Source organism: Urocitellus parryii, chromosome X (genome assembly GCF_045843805.1).
Source record: "Urocitellus parryii isolate mUroPar1 chromosome X, mUroPar1.hap1, whole genome shotgun sequence".
Classification (NCBI taxonomy): domain Eukaryota; kingdom Metazoa; phylum Chordata; class Mammalia; order Rodentia; family Sciuridae; genus Urocitellus; species Urocitellus parryii.
Window position 1 is genome coordinate 106,284,023 of NC_135547.1, and position 24,008 is coordinate 106,308,030.

Here is a 24,008-nt window from a genome sequence, read left to right on the forward strand (position 1 = left end):
GCTGTAGCATGTACCATAGTCTGTTTACTTTTCTCTGTACAGTATTCTATTGTATGAATATGCCACAGTATTTGTTTCCTTAGCTGCATTTTGAATATACTTGGGAGTTGAATGACTGCATTATAAATGTGTGTTTGGTTCAAGAATTACCACAAAACAGTTTTCCAGTGTGATTATGCAATTCTCCTTCACCAGTAGTGTGTGAGAACAATTCTCACACACAATTCTCACACACTACTGGTGAAGGAGAATTGCATAATCACACTGGAAAACTGTTTTGTGGTAATTCTTGAACCAAACACACATTTATAATGCAGTCATTCAACTCCCAAGTATATTCAAAATGCAGCCTAGGAGAGATTTTATGCGAATTCCCGCTGTCTGGGGGGTGAGCTGAATGACACCGACCTGTTTTGATGTCGCACTCTGAAGGAGAGTGGCGGTGTATTGATGTATTAAGAACTATGTAATGTTATGAACGACCAATAAAAAAAAAAAATAAAAAAATAAAAAAAAATAAAAAATAGAACAATTCTCACACACTACTGGTGAAGGAGAATTGCATAATCACACTGGAAAACTGTTTTGTGGTAATTCTTGAACCAAACACACATTTATAATGCAGTCATTCAACTCCCAAGTATATTCAAAATGCAGCCTAGGAGAGATTTTATGCGAATTCCCGCTGTCTGGGGGGTGAGCTGAATGACACCGACCTGTTTTGATGTCGCACTCTGAAGGAGAGTGGCGGTGTATTGATGTATTAAGAACTATGTAATGTTATGAACGACCAATAAAAAAAAAAAAATAAAATAAAAAAAAATAAAAAATAATAATTGTAAAAAAAAAAAAAAAAAAAAAAAGAATTCCAGTTGTTCTATATCAAGAGTATGTATTTTTTAGTTGTTTTCTTTTACTATTCTTTTTATTCTTACTATTCTTTTACTATTCCTAGTGGATGTTAATTGGGTATCACATTGTGTTTTAATTTACAGTCCCCTGATGATTAGTGCCATTTTTATATCCTCTTATATGAAATCTTATTGCAAACCCTTGGCCCATTTAAAAAGTAGACGAATTTAAAAATTCATCTAACTGTAAGAAAAGAAAGCATTTTTTTTCTTACTGTTAGACGAATTATTTAGATACAAAGTCTTTGTCAAATATATGCATTGTGAATATCTTCTTCCAACTTAATTCCTTGCTTTTTGCTCTTAATAATGTTTCATTATGAATGAAATTCAATTTACTTATCTTATTCTTTGTGGCTACTGCTTTGCATAACTTATTTAAGAAATAATGACCCTGAAAATATTATGATAAGAAAATATTGTTTTTCCTTTCATATTAAGGTCCAAAACATTCTGTGGCCAGGTGCAGTGGTGCACACCTGTAATCCTGGCAGGTTGGGAAGCTGAGACAGGAGCATCACAAGTTTAAAGCCAGTCTCAGAAACTTAGCAAGGCCCTAAGCAACTTAGTGAGACCCTGTCTCTAAATAAAATATAAAAATTTCTGGAGATGTGGCTCAAAGGTTAAGTACCCCTGGGTTCAGTCCCTAGTACAATCAATCAATCAATCAATCAATCAATAAAAGAAATGGTCTACAAGTGATTTTTGTGCACATATGTTATAAAGTAAAAGTCAAGATTAATATTTTTCAAATGAATATCTAATTAACCTACTACAATTTATTGAAAAGATCATCCTCTCATCACTTAACAAAAGTGACATCATTATAAACTAAATGATTATAGGATTTTTGTTCTAACATAAATACAACATACACAATTGTAATAAACATTGATATCTGGTTAAAAACATTCTTAAACTTTGTTATTCTTTAAGATTTTCTTGGATATTCTTGGCCCTTTACACTTTTGTATAAACGTTAGAATTGGCATGTCAGTTTCTGGTAAAAACTATCTGCTACAATTTTTATTGGGATTGCACTGAATTTTAGTTTATTTGAAGAGAACTGATATCTTTACAATATTGGATCTTTAAGTCCAAGTTCTCCAGTAGTTTCCTCCAACTTTTTTCATTCTTTGAAAGATCTTTTTATATAGTAGACTATTGTCTTTTGTCTGATAGATGTTACAGATATTACCAGTTGTCATGAGTTTTAATTTTTTAATTGGCTTTTTCTTTCTAGATGAGCAATACAAATGTCATGTTCACTCATTTTTTCATATGCCTTTCTTTCTTAAAATGTTTATTTATTTAGTTAGTTTTAAGTGGACACAATATCTTAATTTTCTTTTTGTGTGGTGCTGAGATTCAAACTCAGTGCCTCACACATGCTAGGCGAGCATGCTGCAACTTGAGCCACATCCCCAGCCCTCATATGCATTTCTAAAGGGCTTCTTCACCCCAATATTTTATTCTAGTTCTGTTGTTACCCTTTTATAGTTAACACTTTAACCTTCCTACAATATTTTTGTATAAGATACAAAGTATAATATTTAATTCCTGTTTATTTCTAAAATGGACACTTCTCTTTATCTTAACATTAACATGTCTACACATTTGAAGTTAAAATTCAGAAATGAAAGAACAAGGAAGCTAATCTTGTGTGAAATTAGGTCAAGATTTGGTTAGATACTAAATTAACACATAAGGGAACTGAGTGTGTTTAATTGTTTTCTTTCACCATAGGGAAGATGTTGTATGAAGAGCATGGTTCTATACTTGAAAAGATTATTAGGAAAAAATGTGCATTTAATGAATCAAGTGTTTATGTCTATATTTTGTTGAGGATGAAAAGTAGTAAACATAAGTTTAAATTATTCTAAAATACATAGCAACTGACACAAAAATTACTTATTCCATATCAAAAACAACTCACATCTTTTAGTTTTGTCCATGGTCAGTATAAAACAACTCATCAATATGTAAAGACTGGTTTCAAAGAGGGGAGAAAACATGAAAAATATGTGTTCGAAGGTCTTTATTCACCCACTGCCACCATTAACTAAGTGATCTTGTCATAGGGAAATAACCAGTATATTTTTGATTGATAACTTTAGATAATGTTATATTCTATGAATAACAATTCATTATTAAAATATAAAAAGTATGATATATCACCCATATTTTGTCATAAGAAGAAAAACTATACTTTCCTGATTATGTTAACTTATTTCTTTGCAAAAGTGATACTTGTATGTTGTTCAATTTTTTTAAGTATAGCAAGAAATCTCCTACCATAGTCACCATCTGTTCCTCACCAAGCATTGATTGTACTTCCTGAAATATATGTACAAAAAAAATTCCTAGAAGTCAGTGTCCCGGGTCAATGGTAATGTTTTTCATTCATTTGATACACATTTCCAAACTGTTGTCCACAATGGGTGCCCCAATATACACATCCCACCATTCATGTAGAAGAATGAGTATTTTCCCATAGCCTTGGCAGCATAACATGTTTTCAGAGTTGGATGTTTGCCATTGCAATAGATGGAGCTTTAATTTTCATTTCTCTGATTATGACCAATGCTAAGCTTATTTTAAATCCATTTATATTTTTTCATGAACTGTCCTTATCTTTTGTCCAATTTTCTTTTTGGTTGCTGACCTTTACCTTTTTAAGCTGCAGAAGCTCTTTTATGTTTTAGGAAAACTAGGGCCTTATTTGAGATATAACGCACTATTGTTTTTTGTAGTTTGTTATTTGTCCTTTAACTTTACCTATGGCTTTCTTGGTCATAGAGAAGCTTCTGATTTTTATATAGTCTACTTTACTAATATTTTGTCTGTTAATTAAAACTATCAACTATATTTTTATAGTTATATTTAATATTTTGACAAATCAATATATTTACTGTTTCTTACATTAAAAAAATAATCCTGAATTTGGAAATTTCCTTAAATTAAATGTATTTATTGTAGGTTCATCATGTGTGGGAATGTAGCTTATCCAGAAATAAAAGCTCAGCAAGGGAGCTCCATGTAAATAACAAATTAAACAATGTGAAATAAATGTTGTGATGCTTGGAAGCATAAGATCTATGGGGATATACCTAATACTACATCATAATTAAACTGAAAACAGTCTCATTATATGCTAACATTTCATTATTCTGATATTTCATTATTCCGATATTAAATTTTATTCATTGTCCTGTTTTATGTCAGCAATCATTCTACCTCTATAATCACAGAGAAAGGGCTGAAAGGATGAGAAAGAAACCAACAATGTTAGTTAAATATCCTACAAATATCTGAACTTACATATAAAGCCTAAGTGAAATGTGAACGATTTTATAATCAGATAAAAATGAAGTTAATAGCTCAGTTTTAGAGATTTTAGGAAAATATGATGGCTATTATCTCTAGTACTTTCCAAATCTAGAGGCTCTTAGATGATGTTAGTTGAAACTGTAAAATGCTTTTTACATCTACTTGTGAGTAGAAAATGATCCCATAAAAATAAAATGGTTTAGTTACCCCCTTTCAAATGCCAGAAAAATAAGTTGAGGGCATTATTAGATTACATATTACAGACATAGCATTACAATTGTCATATATCCCCTCTCTCTTTAACACACATACATATACACACAATTTAGCACCATAGATGTAGTTACAGGTTTGAACTCATGAAATATAACTAGGTCTATTTATCTATTACTAATCTATTTGGCTTTATAGCAGGACACAAGTCATGCAAATCAGACACATCATTGTGATTCATTATTTGTGGACAAACATTCTATGCTCCCTGAGAAGTTTACTTTGTTTGCCCCCTCACACACAGAGAGGCTGCCAGGGATGAGAGTCAAGTGTATGCAGGGCACCTTCAATAGGAATCATTACTTCTATTTCCCATCAATTTTCTACACCGTTTTAGTCACATAGATTCAAGACCTGTGTCCCAATTCATGGTTCCCTAAGTCCAGATATAGTTCCATACAACAAAGGAGTGACAAACATTTTCCATTTATCCTAACGTCAGTGTTTCCAAGGGAACAATACTGTGGGAGCCTAAGGTCAGTCCCAGACTGGCCTGCTTCAGCCTAACCTAACCCTTGTTCATGTATCTATATGCCTTTTACACAAAATATGAAATATATTCATGTTAGATTTCAGTGTACATGGTATTTATATATAATAACATTTTGTGCAAAATTCCTGCACCTATAAATTAATTGCTTGGTTATTTTGTCCCTAAATCTTTTTTTTTTACCCCACATTTCAGGGATCCCATTAGAGAGTATAATGTTCACTAGTGAATTTTTTTAAATAAATGATTTTTCCAATGTATGTGGGATTGTGTGGTATATTAGCATATTAATCTAGTAAATTAGACACCAATATATTATTATACTTATCCAGTTTATTTTAAAATGTTCTCTGCTATTCATATCATAATATTATATAATAGATTTATATCAATATATATATTACAACATAATATTTTTCTATTATTAGAATGTTATTAATGCCATAAAGAATTGCCATTACCAGTTTGCATTCTTTATTCTTGGATAATGGTTTTAACTCTTGATATTCCAAAAAAAAAAGCACTTTACTCTTGCTAATCCTGGTTCTTTATTTGCACTTGAGTTTGGGCAACAATTGCTAACACTTAATGACTTTGTTGTGTTTCACTATTAGGCAGAGTATTGGAATAAGCAATTTTCATAGATTACTTTATTCAGTCCTAAGATTAATACTAAGCAGATACTATTATTGTTCCTAATATACAAAACAGGCATTGAGAATTAGAGAATATTTGGCTAAAATATTAGGCAAGAGCTAGAATAAGGATTTAAATCCAAGCAGCCTAATCCTAGTCCCCACAATATTTAAAGCTATAGCATACTGCTCCTAAACTAATTAACACTTCTCAACCCAATGTCATTATCTATGACTAAATAGTACCTTTATCAGCATGTCACTGGTTAGATTAAAGAAGACAATAAATGTGAAACATTCAAGCATAATGCTTGTAATAGACACAACCCTCAATAAAAGTAGCCTATAATCATTCTGTTAAATTCTTCTCAATCCAAATATTATTTTTTACTTTTTATCCCAAGCATCTGCTTCTAGTTTACTTGATTATACTGTGGTTCACAAAAATTCTTACCTTACCAATTTTCCTTGTACATAAAGGATTTCCTTAATCCTTTTACTTTTTCTTAAGTGAAAAGAAAATTATTAACAAATATAATTGCAGAAATGATTACTATACAAACAAAAATTTTGGTTTGGTTTGCTTTCAAATTTTTCATGTTCTTAAAATCAAATCACTCATTTGAGATTTAAGAAACCTATGTTATAAATCTAGTACTAATGGCGAATAACTTGGCATATTCATTTTTTGGTGGGAGTAACAGGAATTGAACTCAGGGGCAGTTGACCACTGAGCTATATATTACAGGTCTATTTTGTGTTTTATTTATAGACAGGATCTCAATGAGTTTTTTACCACCTCACCACTGCTGAGGCTCACTTTGAACTCATAATCCTCCTGCCTTAGCCTTCCAAGCCACTGGGATTACAGGCATGCACCACCATGCCTGGCCTGGCTTATTCATTTTTAAAACTGCAAAGGAATTGTGCTTGGCATATAATACACAGATCACTATTATGTTTTGTAAGTGAGTTGATATGTGAAGAATGTACTTCTTTATTTTCATCTTTTGGAGTTAGGTATGCATTTGTGTAGTTATGTTATTTGAATTTACAGAAAAGCATTTATAGAATTGTGTAGTATTAATGAATGATTTCTAATACTCTAATTAAATCCTTTCATAACAACTATAAGTTAATATAATAAATGCAATTACTCAATATTATGATGATAAAATTCCCTCTTGTATTTCTATAACATTTCAGGCTGAATTATGTTTGAAAACATTTTTTTGCCATTTTTGTTTATAACATGAGGACCAATTACCTTTCTAAACATTTTTTTTTCTTTTTAGGTTTCTAGAGCTTTACCTGAAAAACAAGGAGAACTTGAGGCTCATATAAAAGATCTTGGGCAGCTTGAACAACAGTTGGATCATCTGCTTCTATGGCTGTCTCCTATTAGGAATCAGTTGGAAATTTATAACCAAACAACTCAAACAAGACCATTGGACATTAAGGTAGGGATGTATTATTTACATATTATTTTATAAATGAATTGCAATATCTTTGAATTAATTTTCTCATTCATTATCATTATTGTCATTGTTGAAGAAAAGACATGGTACTTGATAAAGCATAGTAAAGAGGACATCATGATGTATACAGGAACCACTGAAATAGGATTTTGTAGTAGGGGAATGAGATTGGACTCAACTCTAAATATAGAGAAGTGATGGATAGCCCAGAGGTAGGAAAAAGATCAGTGGATAAAATTGACAACAAAATAACTTTGGGTATTAGGGGATATTCTGGCTAAACCAACCTAATGGGATACTTGCTAAAGTCAGGCCAGGTGACCAATGAGCACCTTGGTGATGGTGGAACATAAGAAACCCCATCACATATAGAGAGTAATAAGATATTAAGGGTATCCAATATATAGAATGAGAGGTTCCTGGTAAACTGAATAAGCAGAGTTCTTTGTTAAAACTGGATTTTAGAAGAAAGTGAACAGATAGGCCTGGGAGAAGTTTCAGAAGGCTTATCAAAGTTTGGTCAAGCAAAGAGTCATTGTCACTACCATCATTGTTGCTATAATTTTGTTTCTTCCAACATGCAGTAGAAATGTCTTCATTAAATTCATGTCACCAGAATGCCTGCATCATATCCATTACCATGATCCCTTTTCACCCCTGCTTCAATTTCCCTTAATACATATCTGTAGATTTCTTTATCTAAAATTGATTTGTATCTAAAATTCTTATCCTAAATGTTTGGGAAAGATATCCTTGAATGAGAGAGATAGAAAGAGAGAGATAGAGAGGTTTTATCCAGCTAAAATGAGTTATATTTGCAAAGTATACTTCATTCTTTTTGCCTTACTTCTTCCTTATGCTTCTATTTACCATTCTAATAACTACGCACCCTCCGTGACCTAGCACCAAGAGCAGATGGCAAATTGTAAATTACAGACAAAAATCATTTTGCTAGTGAAAATCTCAGCCTGATCAATATGTCGCATACTCCTGGATTCAGTCTGGTAGTCAAACTCATGAATAACAGTAGCTAACAAATTAGTTTTTTTTAAAAATGTACAGGACAAATAACAACATAGACTGCACATTAATGGTATAGAGGATATCTTACACCAAGGCTTGGCTTTTGATGCCTTGGTCACCCTGATCTTCAGTCATGCATGGTCACAAGGGGCAAGCCTAGATGAATACAAAGCACATAATCGGTTCAAAGAAGCCATCAGTTCTAGGATCTCTTTAGTTTTTTAACTTAGCTAGTACTTAATATCCTTACAGATATTTAATTATGTCCCATTCACCTGTGCAACTACATCATCAATATAGATATTTCATTACCCATTAGGAAATCTCAGCCAGAGAGGCAGGAGGATTACAAGTTCAAAGCCAGCCTCAACAACTTAGTGAGGCCCTAAGCAACTTAGCAAGACACTGTCTCAAAATAAAATTTAAAAAAAGAAAGAAAAAAAGGGCTGGCTCAGTGGTTAAGCACCCCTTGGTTAAGGCTCCAGTAGTCCCCCAAAAAATCCAAAAAAGGTAAAGTAGTTACCTGGTCCAATGTATACAATAACCTCAGTCAAATTCCCAGTTATTCTATATCCAGTAAAAGTCCTTGATTTAATATTGCTGCCCTTTCCTTCCTACCGGAAATAGCACTTTGTAACTCACTGGTAAATGCCTGTTCCTCTGCTTTTAAATATAAGCTTTGGTTAAAATTGCTATTTTTGCTGGATGTAGCAGGCACATGCCTGTAATCCCAGCAGCTCAGGAAGCTGAGGCAGGAATATCAAGAGTTCAAACCAGCCTCAGCAAAAGCAACTTGCTAAGAACTCAATAAGACCGTGTCTCTAAATAAAATAAAAAATAGGGCTATGGATGTGACACAGTGGTTGAGTGCCCCTGAGTTCAATCCCTGGGACCCCAAAATAAAATATGCTACTTTTTTATAAAAATGAAATATACACTCAGTGCTAGGTATCTTCCTTCATAGAATATATTTAAGAGGGACTATAACAAAATACCCTGACACACGTAAAGACTGTTGACTCATGTAAAGTGACTTTAGTCTTTGTGTGTTTCCCCTAGAATGGTTCTCAAATATTGAAAGCCCACATTGGGTCTTCATTTGTCCATGGTCCATAAGGTTTCCACCAAATGGGTCCTGGAAATTTGAAGTGAAGACCATTCTTAAGTGTGTTAATGAATTTTCTTTATCAAAGCTTAAGTCACTGCTCTTGCTGCTGTGTGTACTTTCAGAGTGTCATGATATTTGCCTCCTACAGCTTGGTCCAAATCACAGAGGAATGAGGCAGCTGCTTCTGCCCTTGTAGAAAACTCCTTGGCTTCAGTCCTGTGCGCATATTCTGAGTTTTCTTCTCTGGAGTGATGATTTCAAAACTATTCCTTCAGCCTTTATTTCTGCTTGTGGCTCTATCTAAGCAAAAAAAAAAAAAAACAAAAAAAAACAAAACATAAAATAATATATTGATAACTTCGGAGTTTCTCCCAATAATTCTAAAACCCCTCACTTATAATCAGGAAATGGTGGTCCTACATGCATAATTTAATAACTTACCTAGTATTCATCCCTCTTTTTCCAGCTTCTGACTCTACTCCCTGTCTAAGAAATGATTTATTAAGACTACACAAAGTTATTCTGCTTTAAGATATGGGATTTAAGTCTTTACAGCCACTGCTTAAGGAGATTAAACTTTTTTTCAATTGAAGAACCATGGGAAAATGAGTTTGTCTCTTCTAAACTTTAAACCACCAAAACACCAAAAATAAAGTTTTTAGACAGTTTTAAAGGCATTACCATATTTTAACACAGATAAAGGAACTGCCTTTAAAATATATCCTAGGAATGAGTTAATATAAAGAAAGCAGATGCACAAGCAGTGAGGGCCATGGTTTCATTTTCTAAATTTACAGAAACTTTCTTTGTTTGGCTATGGCAGCCACAGCTACCTCAGAAGCAAAGGGCTAGAGGCCCTGCCATTCAGGTCATTTGTTTTCTCGAGTCAAACTCTGAGCACCTGTTAGAAAAAATATGTAATACCCACTGTGAGCCTCAGTTTTGCCTGCTTGCTACTTCATGCTTATTGATGAAATGCAGCTAGCTGTGTAATGAAACCCAAATAAAAAAGCCTTAAGGGTTCTGTTCTAATACATTGTTTATGCTGGAGTGAAAATTGACTGCACATTGCTTGGTTTGTGCAATTTACTCCTGAAATATTCCTATTCAGGAAATCCTGCAAATAGCAATATTCATCTTGAAAATCACCTCACAGAACCCTTAGCAAGCTGAGAGACATAATCAATGAGATCGTGATGTAGAGGGTGAAAATTAGGCATAATCACAGCCCTTTCCCATCAGTCAGCCCACTAGAAGGCATGCCTTTGAATTTTGATTTTCAAATGTACTCTCAATTTAGACATAAAATATGTTGATTTCAGATTTCACAAATGATAATTGAATGCTAAGATCCAGGGACCAGTTTAGAATTTCTATAAAGGATCTTATGTTTTTAATCTTTAATGAAGGCTTTCAATAATGAGTTAGAGGTATACTATTTATCTGACATAAATCTGCCTAACTACTGCTTTCCAAACTTTTTATTAAAGGATGAGGTGGGTGTGCATAATTTTGTGTTAGATTCACTGACTGAAATACTTTCATGTTCATGACAGAGAAGTTTTGGGGGTATTTTTCTTCCCTCAAAAACGACTTTCCTTCTGTGGACTATAAATAAACACAATATGCTACTCTGCTGGCTCTTTCTTACCATGTAAGAAACATAATTGCCCATAATGTCAAATCCACCGACAAAGGACAAAATTATAATGAATGACCATTAAAGTAACTGAATACCAGAAGCCTTTGCTGCATATGTCCACATTGCTGTGAGTGTTGTCAAAGAAAATTTGCTCTGGACCACACCTTACCTAGCAAGAAAGACTGTTCAAACCTTTTGCAGTTAGAGGAGAGACATTGAGTTCAATGGAGGACTTTTAAGTACTGAATGAATTTAGTGGAAAAGTACAGAAGGATGTTAGTGGAAAGGCTGGTCAATGTAATTGCCAATGGTGCTTATTAAAATTAGATTCTTACCCACCTACAGAGAGTGTCTGGTTGGGGCATTAACTTCCTTGATTATGGCATTTCAAAAGGATGATTCCTGAGTCCTTTAGAAAAATACTCCTAGAGTATAAAGCAAGCAAAGAAGTAGAGAAAGAGTGTATAATAGAAGGGTTTCTAAAGTAAATTCTCTAGGAAAAGGGCAGGAAGACTTAAGGTCAGAAAGAACCTATCTTAAGTTTAGTCATGCTGAGGAAAATGATAAAGCTCTTTGTCAGTTTCCCCTTTTGTTCTACAGAAGCCAAATTGCCCACCGAACAACTTAGGAAAACTGGCTAATGTAATCATTTCAGCAGCTTTCTGTTGTTGAAGGACTAGTTGATCCAATTCTGATACACAATAGCAGAAAACATTTACTTGATGGTATGAATAATCAGCTATTTCCTAAGGGGGACTTTATGAAAGTAAGAAGGAAATATGAATACACTACCAGTGACACTCCACATCATGTATAATCACAAGAATGGGATATCCTACTTAGAATAAGTTATACTCCATGTATGTATAATGTGTCAAAATATACTCTACTGTCATATATATCTAAAAAGAACAGGAAAAAAGATTTTTTGATGCTAGGCTAGAAATGTCCTTAGATGGTGGACTGAAGATGACATAGGCAATCTTATGGATCTCTTGGTTTTCAGTTTAAATGCTTTCAGCAGTGGTGTAGGCAGTAGAAAGTCTTCATTGGGATTATGTCTCATGAAGTAAAGCATGGAAGATCTGGGAGTTTGATGAACTTCCTGAGTAGTCTACATATTAGTAGCTGCAGGCACAAAAGTTGTCTATAGATAATTAATTTGCTACAGTGATGATTCCTGTGCAGTTTACATCAAGTCAATCAACTTTAGCTTCCAGGGCTTCTTTAGACACTTATTCTATGCATGTTATTCTTAAATATGATGTTCTGGTCAAAATATTTGTTTTATTATAAATTTTCTCAATTATGTCCTGTTAAAAGGAGGACAAATGTTTACTGAACCTATGCAAATAATTATATTGCCATTAAAATAAGAATACTCAGATTCTCTGAATTTTAAAAGAATTAGATAGGGATAAAAATATAAATTGTTCATTCTCTTTACAAAAATATAATCTACTTATTTGGCCATCTTAGTCTGTTTTCTGTTGCTATAACAGAATACCTGAGACTGCATAATTTATAAAGAACAGATATTTATTTGCTTTATGGTTCTGGAGGTTGGAATGTCCAGGAAAATAGTACCAGCATCTGTCAAGGACATTCTTACTATGTAATAACTTGATGGATTGCATCAGATGGTGAGGGGGTCACTATTATAACAAGCCTACTCTCAAGATAACTAATTCCCTCACACAATAATGACATTAATCTGTTTCTAAGGGCAGAGCCCTTATTACTTAATTACCTCTTAAATGTCCTGTCTTTCCACACTGTTGCATTGGGGATTAAATTTTCAACACAGGAACTCTGGGAGTACATTTAAACCATAGCTCTGATAATGCTTTTCATGCAATTCAATATATCAAGTAAACTTATTTTTCAAGTCAGTTTATTAAGATTGCTTTTAGAATTTGACTTTGGGAAAGTAAAATATCACAAGTTGTAAAAAAATAATGTTAAAAGGTTTGACTACTTGGCTAAGATCATAGGTCACAGTGAAATTATGCACAAATACCTATTTAAACAAAATAAAAATGAAAGATTACAAAAATAAATACAGGAGGTAACATTACTGTAAAAGACTTTAGCTCTTGCAAAAGTGAAAAAAAAAAACCTGTATTCTTCAATAACCAAGGTATGTAACGAGGTCAACATAAAACAATGTAAGTTATTATGGTAAGACACAAACTCTTTGTTTCTTTGGCATAGAATGCAAAAGATAAAGAAATATAAACATTTTATAATCTCTTATTAAAAACAGACCAAGAGAGGAGATAGCTATGCTAATTAACTTGACTACAATAATAATTTTTATATGTGTACCAAAACATGATGTTGTTCACCTTAAATACATACAATTTCTGTTAAAATAGAACAGGCCAATAATCCAAGAAAATTTATCATTATAACAAGAAACTTAGCTCATTTTTCATCATTATACTGTCGATGCTAAAGCTGATTTTAAGAAAGCTTGTAATTAATTCCATAGCAAGTATTGATTATGTGACACAAGATTCCTATACCACAAATCTTCTACTACTGCTTATATTCATTCAGATTTCTCTCATTCTGAAATAAACTGTCATTTTACTTTAGAACAAAATCACCCTCTTTTTCCTTAATAAAATCAAAACCTATAAACTATGCATATTATGTATACAAAGTTGTTTTCCTTTGCCCTTTTTGTTTCTAGGACTTTAATTTACACACATTAATTATATTTTTAACCATTAATGACTCATATTCTCCTGAGAAAACTAACAAGTGAATAATGATGAACTGTCTCTCATATATCAGCATTTTGTAACAGACTAGCAAAGTTTATAAATACAAGTTGATGTCACCTGCTCAATAAATAACTTAACAATATTTGTCAAGAATACCTTGGAAACTTTTTTTACCTTGGTATGTAATTGCATGGAGGTTGTGAGCTAAGATTTGGATGAGTGAATGAGGAAATGTGTAGCAGCCACCTAGGTGTTGCAAAAGCCCACCTGAATGGATAAAAATATCCTTTTCATTTCCATTTGGCATTTCCAGGCTCTGTAGTTACTATTGGTGTTCCAGTTCCTCCAGAGCCCCATATGAGGGCAAAGATTAGAAATCTTGAGAGACCATAGGTAGTTAGTAGACTGGTAGAGAAAGGTCTGGCAAGGATGGGCAGAGGAATATAGAGGATGCAACGGCTCGAGGATGCAACGGCTCGAAGGGGGACACATGGGAAAATTCAAAGGAGTTCACAGGAGTAAAATCAATGGTGGTAAAAAGAAGCAGGAAGAGTAGAGAACATGAAAAGGGTAAGATCTTAGATGGGCCACTTTAAGTAGATCTTATGTTTTCTAAAGAGGCCATTCAATATCAAATTATCTATAGTAAAATTATGCCAACAATGAAGAAAGCAGAGTTAGTACTTTAGTGATATAGCGTATAATTGGCAAGACTCTTTAGAGGAGTAGAATCAAAAGACTGAAAATTTTACACTGGGAAGTAAGACAGCAAAAACAGCAACAAAGAAAGGAAATCCAAGAAAGACCTGTACAAACAAGATCTCTACAGAAAAGAAGTCTATAAATAATAAAGAATTGAAGTTCAACCAAATGGGATCTCAATGAAAAATTTTCATCTTCTAAACCAATGGTATCTTTCAAAAAAATCTGGTACAAGAGTATACTCAGAATTTTCAGAATAAAAATCTGTCTTTGTCATGGAATCATGGAAGCAAGGAAGTATTGATCAAGAGTACTGGATGTCAGGTGTGGTGGCACATGCCTATAAATCCAGCAACTTGAGAGGTTGAGGCAACTTAGTGACCCCATCTCAAAGAGAAAAAAAGAAAAAGAAAAAGGACTGGGGACTTAGCTTAGTGATAAAGTACCCTTGAATTCAATCACAAAGGAGCACTGGATAAGGACTTGAAATTCACTGACAGATCTCCCAATGAGTCAGAAGTGTGGACAGTATTCACAAAACTGACTTTTTAAGAGGTTAATGTCATTGAATTAACTTTGGAATGAAAGAATTCACAAGTAGTTTCTCCTTTTTAAATAGATGTATAGTATTTCTAGTTAAACTGAGTAGATTATTTGATTTTATTTAGTTTTTACTTTTTTATTTGTTCTTTTTTGATGTACATAATAGTAAAGTGCATTTTTGACATATATACATACATAGAGTATAACTTATTTTAATTAGGATCCCATTCTTGTGGTTGTAGATGATGTCGAGTTTCACTATGGTGTATTCATACATGAACATAGGAGAGTTATACACTATTGAATATTACTCAGCCATAAAAAAGAATAACTTTATGACTTTTTTTCTGGTAAATGGATTGATCTGGAGATTATCATGCTAAGTGAAATAAACTGATCCCAAAACCCAAATGTCAAATGTTCTCTCTGATATGTGGATACTAACACACAACAAAGGTGGAAGGAAAATAGAAGTTCAGTGGATTAGACAAAGGGGAATGAGAGCATGGAATGGGGGGATAGGTATAGGAAAGAGTAGAATTCATCAGACATAACTTTCCTAGTTTTTACTTTTTAAGGAGTGATGTTAATAAGATGAGGAGCAGAAAGAAAACATTATCTTTCCATATCTAATCTTCTTTCATAGAAAAAAATGTCCAGTGTTTTCTACTGGGTATTAAAATATGTCAGTGGTATTTATCCTGAAAAGTAATGGGTTAAAGTTACTGGCAAATTATTCTCATTTAGGAAGCACCTCCACAAAGATTTATTGAACATTAAATTTTTCAACCTGAGTTAAATTGAGAGCAAGAGCATAATTCTGACCCTTAAAAAACCTTGAAGATTGTAGAAGTTTGTGGATAATTCCATATTTCAGTGGATTTAGATATCTGCTGTTCTATATAAATGGTGAATACCAAAGTATTTTACTTGCCAATCTTTCTCTTACTTTCCATCTGCCCCCAAAATCATTACTGAGTTGAGGTAGTATAATAATAAGGAAAGAAATAAAGAAACTGAATCCCAACTCTGACACTTAGTTGACTTATGATATTATTTTTAACTCACTTTCCCATTTTAACCTGACTTTCTTATTCATTAAAATAAAAAATTAATCAATTTTCTTGGAATTCCTTTGAATCAAAACAAAAGTAAGATGGAAACACATTTTCTAAAACATAGAAAAAATGATGAATGGACCTTCCCATCATAGGAGACTTTGGGCAACAGTCCCTAAGGAGAAAAATTATTAAGCTCACAAAATACCCTCACTTTCAAAAGGTAGCAACAGTTGCTAACAGAAAACCACTCCAGGAAACTTATGGTAATGACATTTTTCATGACTCACCAACCCAAATTGCCCATATAGGGAAAAGATGATGAACTTGAAAAGAGCTTCTTGAATTGAGAATTTCTAGAATATATCTTTCAAATAGGATAGTGCTTAGTTGACCAAGAGAAAACTACTAAAATTTCTACTGTTCCCTTCATCATGGGGGAGGGGAAGGAAAGCCAAGGAAGAGGACTCTAAAAGTATCTCTATTACAGTGGTATTCAGATCATTCTGTTTATAAAATTCTAAAAATAGTTTAGAAAACTGAATATCCCCTTACACATTTTAAAGGTGATATTTATTTACCACCCTCTAATATAGTGAATATTGACATTTAAAAAGTGTTACTCTTTTTAATGTATCCAGTGGAATTCAAATATCATACCAATATAATATCTTTCATCGTCCACTTAAATATGTACTAATAAACCTATCTTTAATAAAAATAAGTTTTATGCCTTTCTATCTTTAAATTACATTTCCATTCTTTTTCACCAAAGAATGGTATCCTAATTCAATATACATTTATGTTATAAACTCTTATCAACAACTCTGTCATCCTTCTATATGACAAATATGTATCTATGTAGACTTAAATTCAATTTTCCAAAACAATATCCTGTGACTTAAGGTTGTACATGTTTAAAAAAAATCTTTTAGACTGAGTTATATCTACAATTACTATACTTAGTATATTTGTTAAACCTAAATATATATTTAGCTTTTGACAATCAATCATTAAACATGTTCAGTGTATTTTCATTGAAAATGAATATATAAATGAGATAGACAGGTGAGTGTTTGATGATCCCTTGACTAAAAGTGAATTTTTGTCACCAGTATTTTGAGTTGTTGTTTTACTTAGTATAAATGAATCTTGGATTCAATGACCAAGGAATAGTTCAGAGAGGTGTACTTTTATTTTGTAAAGTAGAAGAAGGACTACCATTAACAAAAAAGAGGAAAAGAAAATTGCAATGATTTGTTTACCACAGGGATAAACCCAGTTAAATCCCTTGTAAAGGCTTAGAATCTGAAAACTGACTCCATTAACACCATCTCTGCCCACATATCCCTGGGAAAGTCTGTGTGTACCTCTAGAGGCTTACTCCAGTCTGAAGATTGGCATCCTAGGAAAGATGGGCAGGGAGTCTATAGGAAGGAAAGGAACAATTTAGCTTTTGGTGAGAAACTTGTTAAGCTGCTAAAGGATCATCAAGTTTATCTCAGCACAGTTCATGCCTTTAACATTACGCAGTTATTCACTATAGCAATAGTTGCATTACATTATTGATTCACACTGAATTTCCTAATGTCTAACACCCTAGTTCTTCTTCACATTTGCTCCTTCAAGATAACATTTACCCCCATCCTGCCCTGTGCCCTCTGTTTTTATGAATTAGATGTTGGGCTGTCAATTCCTTCCCAAGACTTTTTCACGTTTATTCACTGAGATCTGCTATATCCCATTTTATTATCCAGTCCTAACCAAGACAGACAACACATAGGAAACCCACCACCACTAGTACATCAGGAACTAGCCTTGCTGCCCTAAGCCTGGTTTATAGTTCACTTTTAGTGAGTCCAATTAGTCTTTCAGAGAACATAATGTCATATTCACTGCCTCCCCTACCCTAATTATGATCATTTGCCTCCTACTGCTATACCCCTCGATCTATAGACCCAGAAAGAAAACATATTCTTGACCCCCAAAAAACTTGACTGAAGCTTAATAAGTTTGTCAAACCATCAATCCGATTGATATTAGGGAGGAAGAGGCAGAAATTTGGGGGTCCTGAATCTATTATACCATTTACTGCGTATTGTAATGTTTCCTTTCAACTTCAGATTTGTTATGTCCACCTGCTATAACTTCATCTGGGTTGTGCAAAAATCTGAAAATAGACTGAATCTTAAGACAAAGCACTCTCACACATGAAAGAGAGCTTACCTTTACTTTGACATCAATTTGCATTGGCTGCAATTGTTTAATTAGTTATTAAACGCTGCTTATTTCAACCTAGTTCATGTTGTTTTATTTTGTCAATAAGTGTACATTGGGAGATTTTATCAAAGTGTATTGTAGAAATGTACATTAAATTTATTTGCATATATTCTGATCTGCTACTCTAGATAAAATAATACAATTTCTATGCAGCTAGCAAACTACTTACTGATTAACTACAATACCCTACTATGTTAAGGTGACTCTCACTTTCAATTTTCTTAGTATTGAATTGGTGTATAAATATGCTCAGTGTACTAAATGCACTCAGTGCGGACACACTTGCAGCACATCTAGTGAGTTCACTTAAAGGGTGCCATAATAGCCAAAAAAAAAAAAAAAATTCCCAACCTAGCCAGCTACTAGATCATGGCTATTAAAGTATAGTTCCTGGACCAACGGCATCAGCATCACCTAGAACGTTGTTAGAAATAGAAAGCATTGTGCCTTTCCATAGACCTCCTGAATGAAAACAGATGAAAGCAAAGCCCAGGAATCTATGTGCTAACAAGCCCTCCATAAATTTTTACTTGCAGAAATTTGAGACATTTGAGTTTAGCAACAGTGTCCCAAAGGATATGACATCTGCAGGATTTAAAAGATGAGCATCAATAAGAACAGAGATATGGAGGTGGTCAGGAGAAAGAAGTATAGGAACAAAAACAAAATTAGTGATGTTAAAGTGTAGCCCAAATTAGGGAAGGCTTGGACACCACTTTATGGAACTTAGACATTATCTTTGAAAGAAGTAGAGGCCATTAATGAAAGGTACCCGGCAAACTCTCAGATTTGAGGAATACAGGACCAAAAACAAGGAGAGTAGACAGGAGGTTCCTGATATAGTATAGGAGCAACATGGTTCTATATTAGTTTTACATTAATTACTGCAGATGAAGACATCATTTTAAAAACTGCTGGTAAAATATAATACAAATTATTACATCATGTTGAATGTGTTGTTAGGTATTGTTTTGTGGAACTTTTGTTTTCATTTGTATTTTTATTTCATTTCAGTTTTATTTCTAATTTCAAAATATTCTCCACAGACTTATACAAAATGAATTAATTAGTACACTATCAATGAGGCCATATTGGATTAATTATTACAAAATTAAGAGTAAATTCATCCCTATATAACAAATATTTTTAAAAGTATAAATAATTTCATTTATTGATTGAATAAATTATACTTTTTTCTGGTACAAAATTCATGGCATTAAAGGGCATCGACTGATTATCATTTGCTTTACTTTCTATCAGTTACCCAATTTCTCTCCCCATAGACTTCCAAGGTTTCAGTTTCCTGGATAGTCTTCCAAGGAAAGAGAGAAAGAGAGGGAGGGTGGGGAGAGAGGGAGAGAGAGGGAGAGAGGGAGAGAGGGAGAGAGAGAGAGAGAGAGAGAGAGAGAGAGAGAGAGAGAGAGAGAGAGAGATTACAACTATATGGGGGGAAAATGGGAGTTCATAACCCAGTTGAATCAAATGTATGAAATATGATATGTCAAGAGCTATGTAATGTTTTGAACAACTAATAAAAAAATAAAAAAAGAACTATAAAGTGTTTCTGTACTCTGCTTATTTTCTCTTAAGGATGTATACTAACAATTATTTTCCTAAAAAGCATTCTCTTTTTTTACAGTTTCATACTATTCTAAGGATGTACCTAAATCTTTAACAATATTCTTATTAAGAAACATTTTGTTTGTTTTCAATTTCTGCTATTACCACAGCAGAACAATGTATAACATTGTACACATGACATCTCAAACATTATAAGTATATCTATAGGATAAGTTCCTAGAAGTAGAATGATTGATCAACAGGGCATTTGCCATTTTAGTAACTATGCCAAATTTCTCTTTATAGAATTCTCAGCAATATAAATAATTTGTTATCTACCCCCTATTTCATTGCCCACTCAATGTGTCATAAACCTTTTCGATTTTCTACACAAAGAAAAATGATATGTCATTGTCATTTTAATTTAGATTCTTCTTTTGAATGAGGGTGATTTTTTTCATGTGTTTCAAAATCATCTTTATTTTCCTTTGTGTGCTATTTGCTACATTCTTTACCAATTTTCTCTAGTGGGTTACTGGTCTCTTTCTTCCTGTGAAAAATATAGTTTACAAACTTGAAGTAAAAACATGACTTTCTACAACAAAGATTTTAATGAATATTTGCTATGTATGACAAATAGATTCTAGTTTTAAGGTTGTAACCTGAAAATATCAAAACTAGTCTTTAAATTGCACAGGAATGGTCTCTGCCCTTTTTAGTAAACAATCCTGGATGGGAATTCTATGTGATGACAAATCATAGAAGAATTACAGATTTTTAAAATTGGGAACTGGTATGTAAATATTTGCTTTTTTTTCTTTTCTACTTAACACTATATAATACGTAGAACCCAGTTTGTTTTTTCAAAGGACATATGTCAACTGACTCCCATTCTTGCAAAATTCATTACCTAAGGTAGGCTTATGACTTTTCCCTGCATTTCATTTTCTAGCCAACTCTGAAATAACCATTTGGAAGGTTTTAAGTTTATTTCTACACCTAATTTTTGTCTTATGAAAATCAAAGCTGTACTTTTCCAGTCTTCAGGAACACCCATAATGGTTTGTCATTTGGCTTGCCAGTTTTATTAGTATCCTGAGATGTAATTTATCTAGATCAAAAGAGTTAAGTGTGAGCAGCTGGGGGCTCTCTAATCTCTTTACCCATCTTGGGCACTAGTTCCCTCTCATTATTATTTGTTCTGTTCTTTGCAGTCAGAATATTATTCCTCTTGACATATAAGAAACAAACCCAATAGGAATTAAAAGGTCTTCATTTTTAATTTGCCCTCACCAATATTATCCCAAAGCAGTCCTATCCTATCCTAGATCATTTCTGGCTCCAAATATACCCTAAAGAGTCATTTTGTCATCCTAAAATTTTTTATACTTTTTTGATATCACAGTTTTATTACATACTAGAATTTTAATTTTTTTACTTAGCAGTCTTCCACTGGTCCATTAAAACCAAGTGTAGATAATGATACTTTAGAGGAAGTTATGTGAGAACATCAGAAGCAATGTTATCATTATTTTTAAATGTACACTAAAGAAAGCTCTGCCCTGCATGTGAATAGCATCCTTTATGCTTTTTTGTTTCCTATGTGTGCAGGAGTAGAAAGATGGAAACATTTCCACTAATTTTCAAATAACTTCTGTTTAAGTGAATGAATGGACCACCTGGTTACAAACCACATATCCCGAGGCGTGACTTTGATTGGCAGACAGAATACAGGGTAGAAACAATGGAAGTTAAATGAGGAAGATTTGGAGCTTGCCAGTAACCAGCCTTGGTAGTAGGGGGTAGTTACTGATAGAAAATATCAGGCTGGGATTTCATATACATTCAGAGGTACTGTGTACTTGCAATTTGCAATGTTCAAAGCAGTGCAATTTTCTAATCATAACTTTTAAAAAAATTCAGGCACCTTTCTTTTTAAAATATTTTTTAAGTTGTAGATGGACAGAATGCCTTTATTTTATTTGTTTTTTTTTTAATTTTTATGTGGTACTGAGGATCAAACCCAGTGCCTCATGCATGCTAGGCAAGCACTCTGACACTCAGTTATGGCCCCAACCTTCTGCTGCCTTTCTTGATTGTCTCTTAAAGCTGTTTCTATGTAGCTGTTTATTCATAAAACTATATCATATAAAGATAAATATTATTTCCCTAAGTATGGAAATGAATTAGAGTTCTGGGGTTTACATTCATTTGTTCCCAGGTCTGTTATATGTTATCTTGAGCCATGTTCTCGAACCTTAATGCACTTAAAATAAGCTAAGAATCTTGGTAAATTGTAGTTTCCAATAATACTGATGCTGCTGGTCTGATGATCCATGCTTTGATAACTGTTATGGATTCTTAAGTACATTATCTATATTAAATATACAGCAGGAGGTATATGGGTATGTCTTGGGGTCAAATGTCCTTTCACACAAAGGGAGGTTCTCCATTTTCTTTCCCTCAGTGATCTTTACAACCCACCTTTTTATTGGGTAGTGAGAGAAAATTGGCTTATTCTGAAACAATAATTTAATGGGTCTCTATTTAGAAGTTGGTTCTTAGATAAATGGTCAGTCATTTAGATCCTCTTGCTCTCCTCCTGCTCTTCCCCAAGATGGCAGCTGGGTTGATGGACGAGGGAAAATTACAAGACATACAATACCTAAGTTCCCCTTGCAGGTCCTTGTACTCCCTAGAACCCTATGCTCTTGGCAACATTGCAATTTTGTCGGCCTGGTGAGTGTTTACTTTGCTTACCTCCTAGCTGTGAAGTTGTATTTTTATCAGGAAATGCTGTGCTCTGCTCACTAAACTATATTGGTTACTAAAAGGATCCTTAAATCTGGTAGTTACGACTGAAGAATACTTAAAATTCTAAATACATAATTATGACACCTCTAAAAACAAGCATGAGTATCATTATGAGTAAGAATGTCTGCCAAGAAGTTACAGCAACATAAAGTGACTCGTTACATTTTATTTGGTGGTGCTTGTTGGGGGTGGACTTAGTGTTTACAGGTAAAACATTCATGTGCTGTGGGGAAAAACAAAAGCATGAGAAGTAATGGTCATAATTTTTTACTTCATTTTTTTAAAAGTAAATAAAATAAATATATATGTATATACATATACACACATCCTATAAACACACATATATCATTTAACACTGAAAACAGCTCTTTAATAAATACTTATATAAAGCTATTTTAGTATTTAGTTGCCATCTCAAGAACTTAGACCAAATTAAACTTCCACTTATATTTGATAGCTAAAACGTTATCTAAATGGCAGGTGAAATTAATTTAAAAATGAATGTCTCCAATAAAACTCTATAACATTCTGAAAAAAAAATTGGTACCAGAGATTGAACCCAGAGGCATTTAACCACTGAGCCACATCCCCAGCCCTTTTTATATTTTATATTGAGACAGGGTCTCACTAAGTTCTTAGGGCCTTGCTAAGTTGCTGAGGCTGGCTTTGAATTTGTGATCCTCCTGTCTCAGCCAACCAAGCTACTGGGATTACAGGCATGTGCCACCCACCTGGTTACATTCTGAAAAACAAATCTTAAGGAATGGTTAATATATTGAAATTCAGGATAAACTTGTGTTTTATGTGACTTTATAATATATTTTCACACTGGCAAAACAAGTTTGAAAATAAAAAGTCAGATGATTCTTTCCAATGAAGACATAACCAATCTTTAGTGCATTGAATTTGATACTTAGAAATACATTAAATGAAGCACACTGATGCATGTCTGTAATCCCAGGGACTCAGAATACTGAGACAGAATAATCACCAGATCAATGCCAGCCTTAGCAAATTAGCAAAGCCTTAACCAACTTAGTGAGATCCTGTCTCAAAATAAAAAGCAAAAAGGAGTGGTAAAGGACCCTTGGGTTCAATCACCATACAAGGGGGAAAAAAGCAATATCATAGTAAAATTTCCTCTTGAATAAACCATTTGTATCCTGAGGCTTCACTTACTACATTAATTTCTGTTATTGAAAAGAAGAGTATATTATTAACTTAAGTAACATATATGTATGTGTGTATACCCCTGTTATATAAGTCAAACTTAAAATTAATTAATGTTAGTTGATGTTGCTATTTTTTGGACATTTGTACTTGACTCAGAAGTAACTTTTGTATTCCAAGTACTTCCCAATTGCCACATAGCTACTCTTTTCCTATTCACAGCCTCCTTTCTCTCATTCTTCTTGGTTGTCCTTTGAGT

General features: G+C 33.3%; 1 protein-coding gene across 3 annotated transcripts in view; it reads left to right on the top strand.

Annotated features, from left to right (window-relative positions):
* Positions 1-24,008, top strand: part of Dmd (dystrophin) — a 2,014,880-nt gene that overhangs the window by 1,265,228 nt on the left and 725,644 nt on the right. For all 3 annotated transcript variants that reach the window (XM_077794046.1, XM_077794047.1, XM_077794048.1), the window contains one exon: positions 6,935-7,099. In XM_077794046.1, coding sequence (XP_077650172.1) covers positions 6,935-7,099 — 165 coding nt within the window. The remainder of the gene's footprint in view (positions 1-6,934; positions 7,100-24,008) is intronic.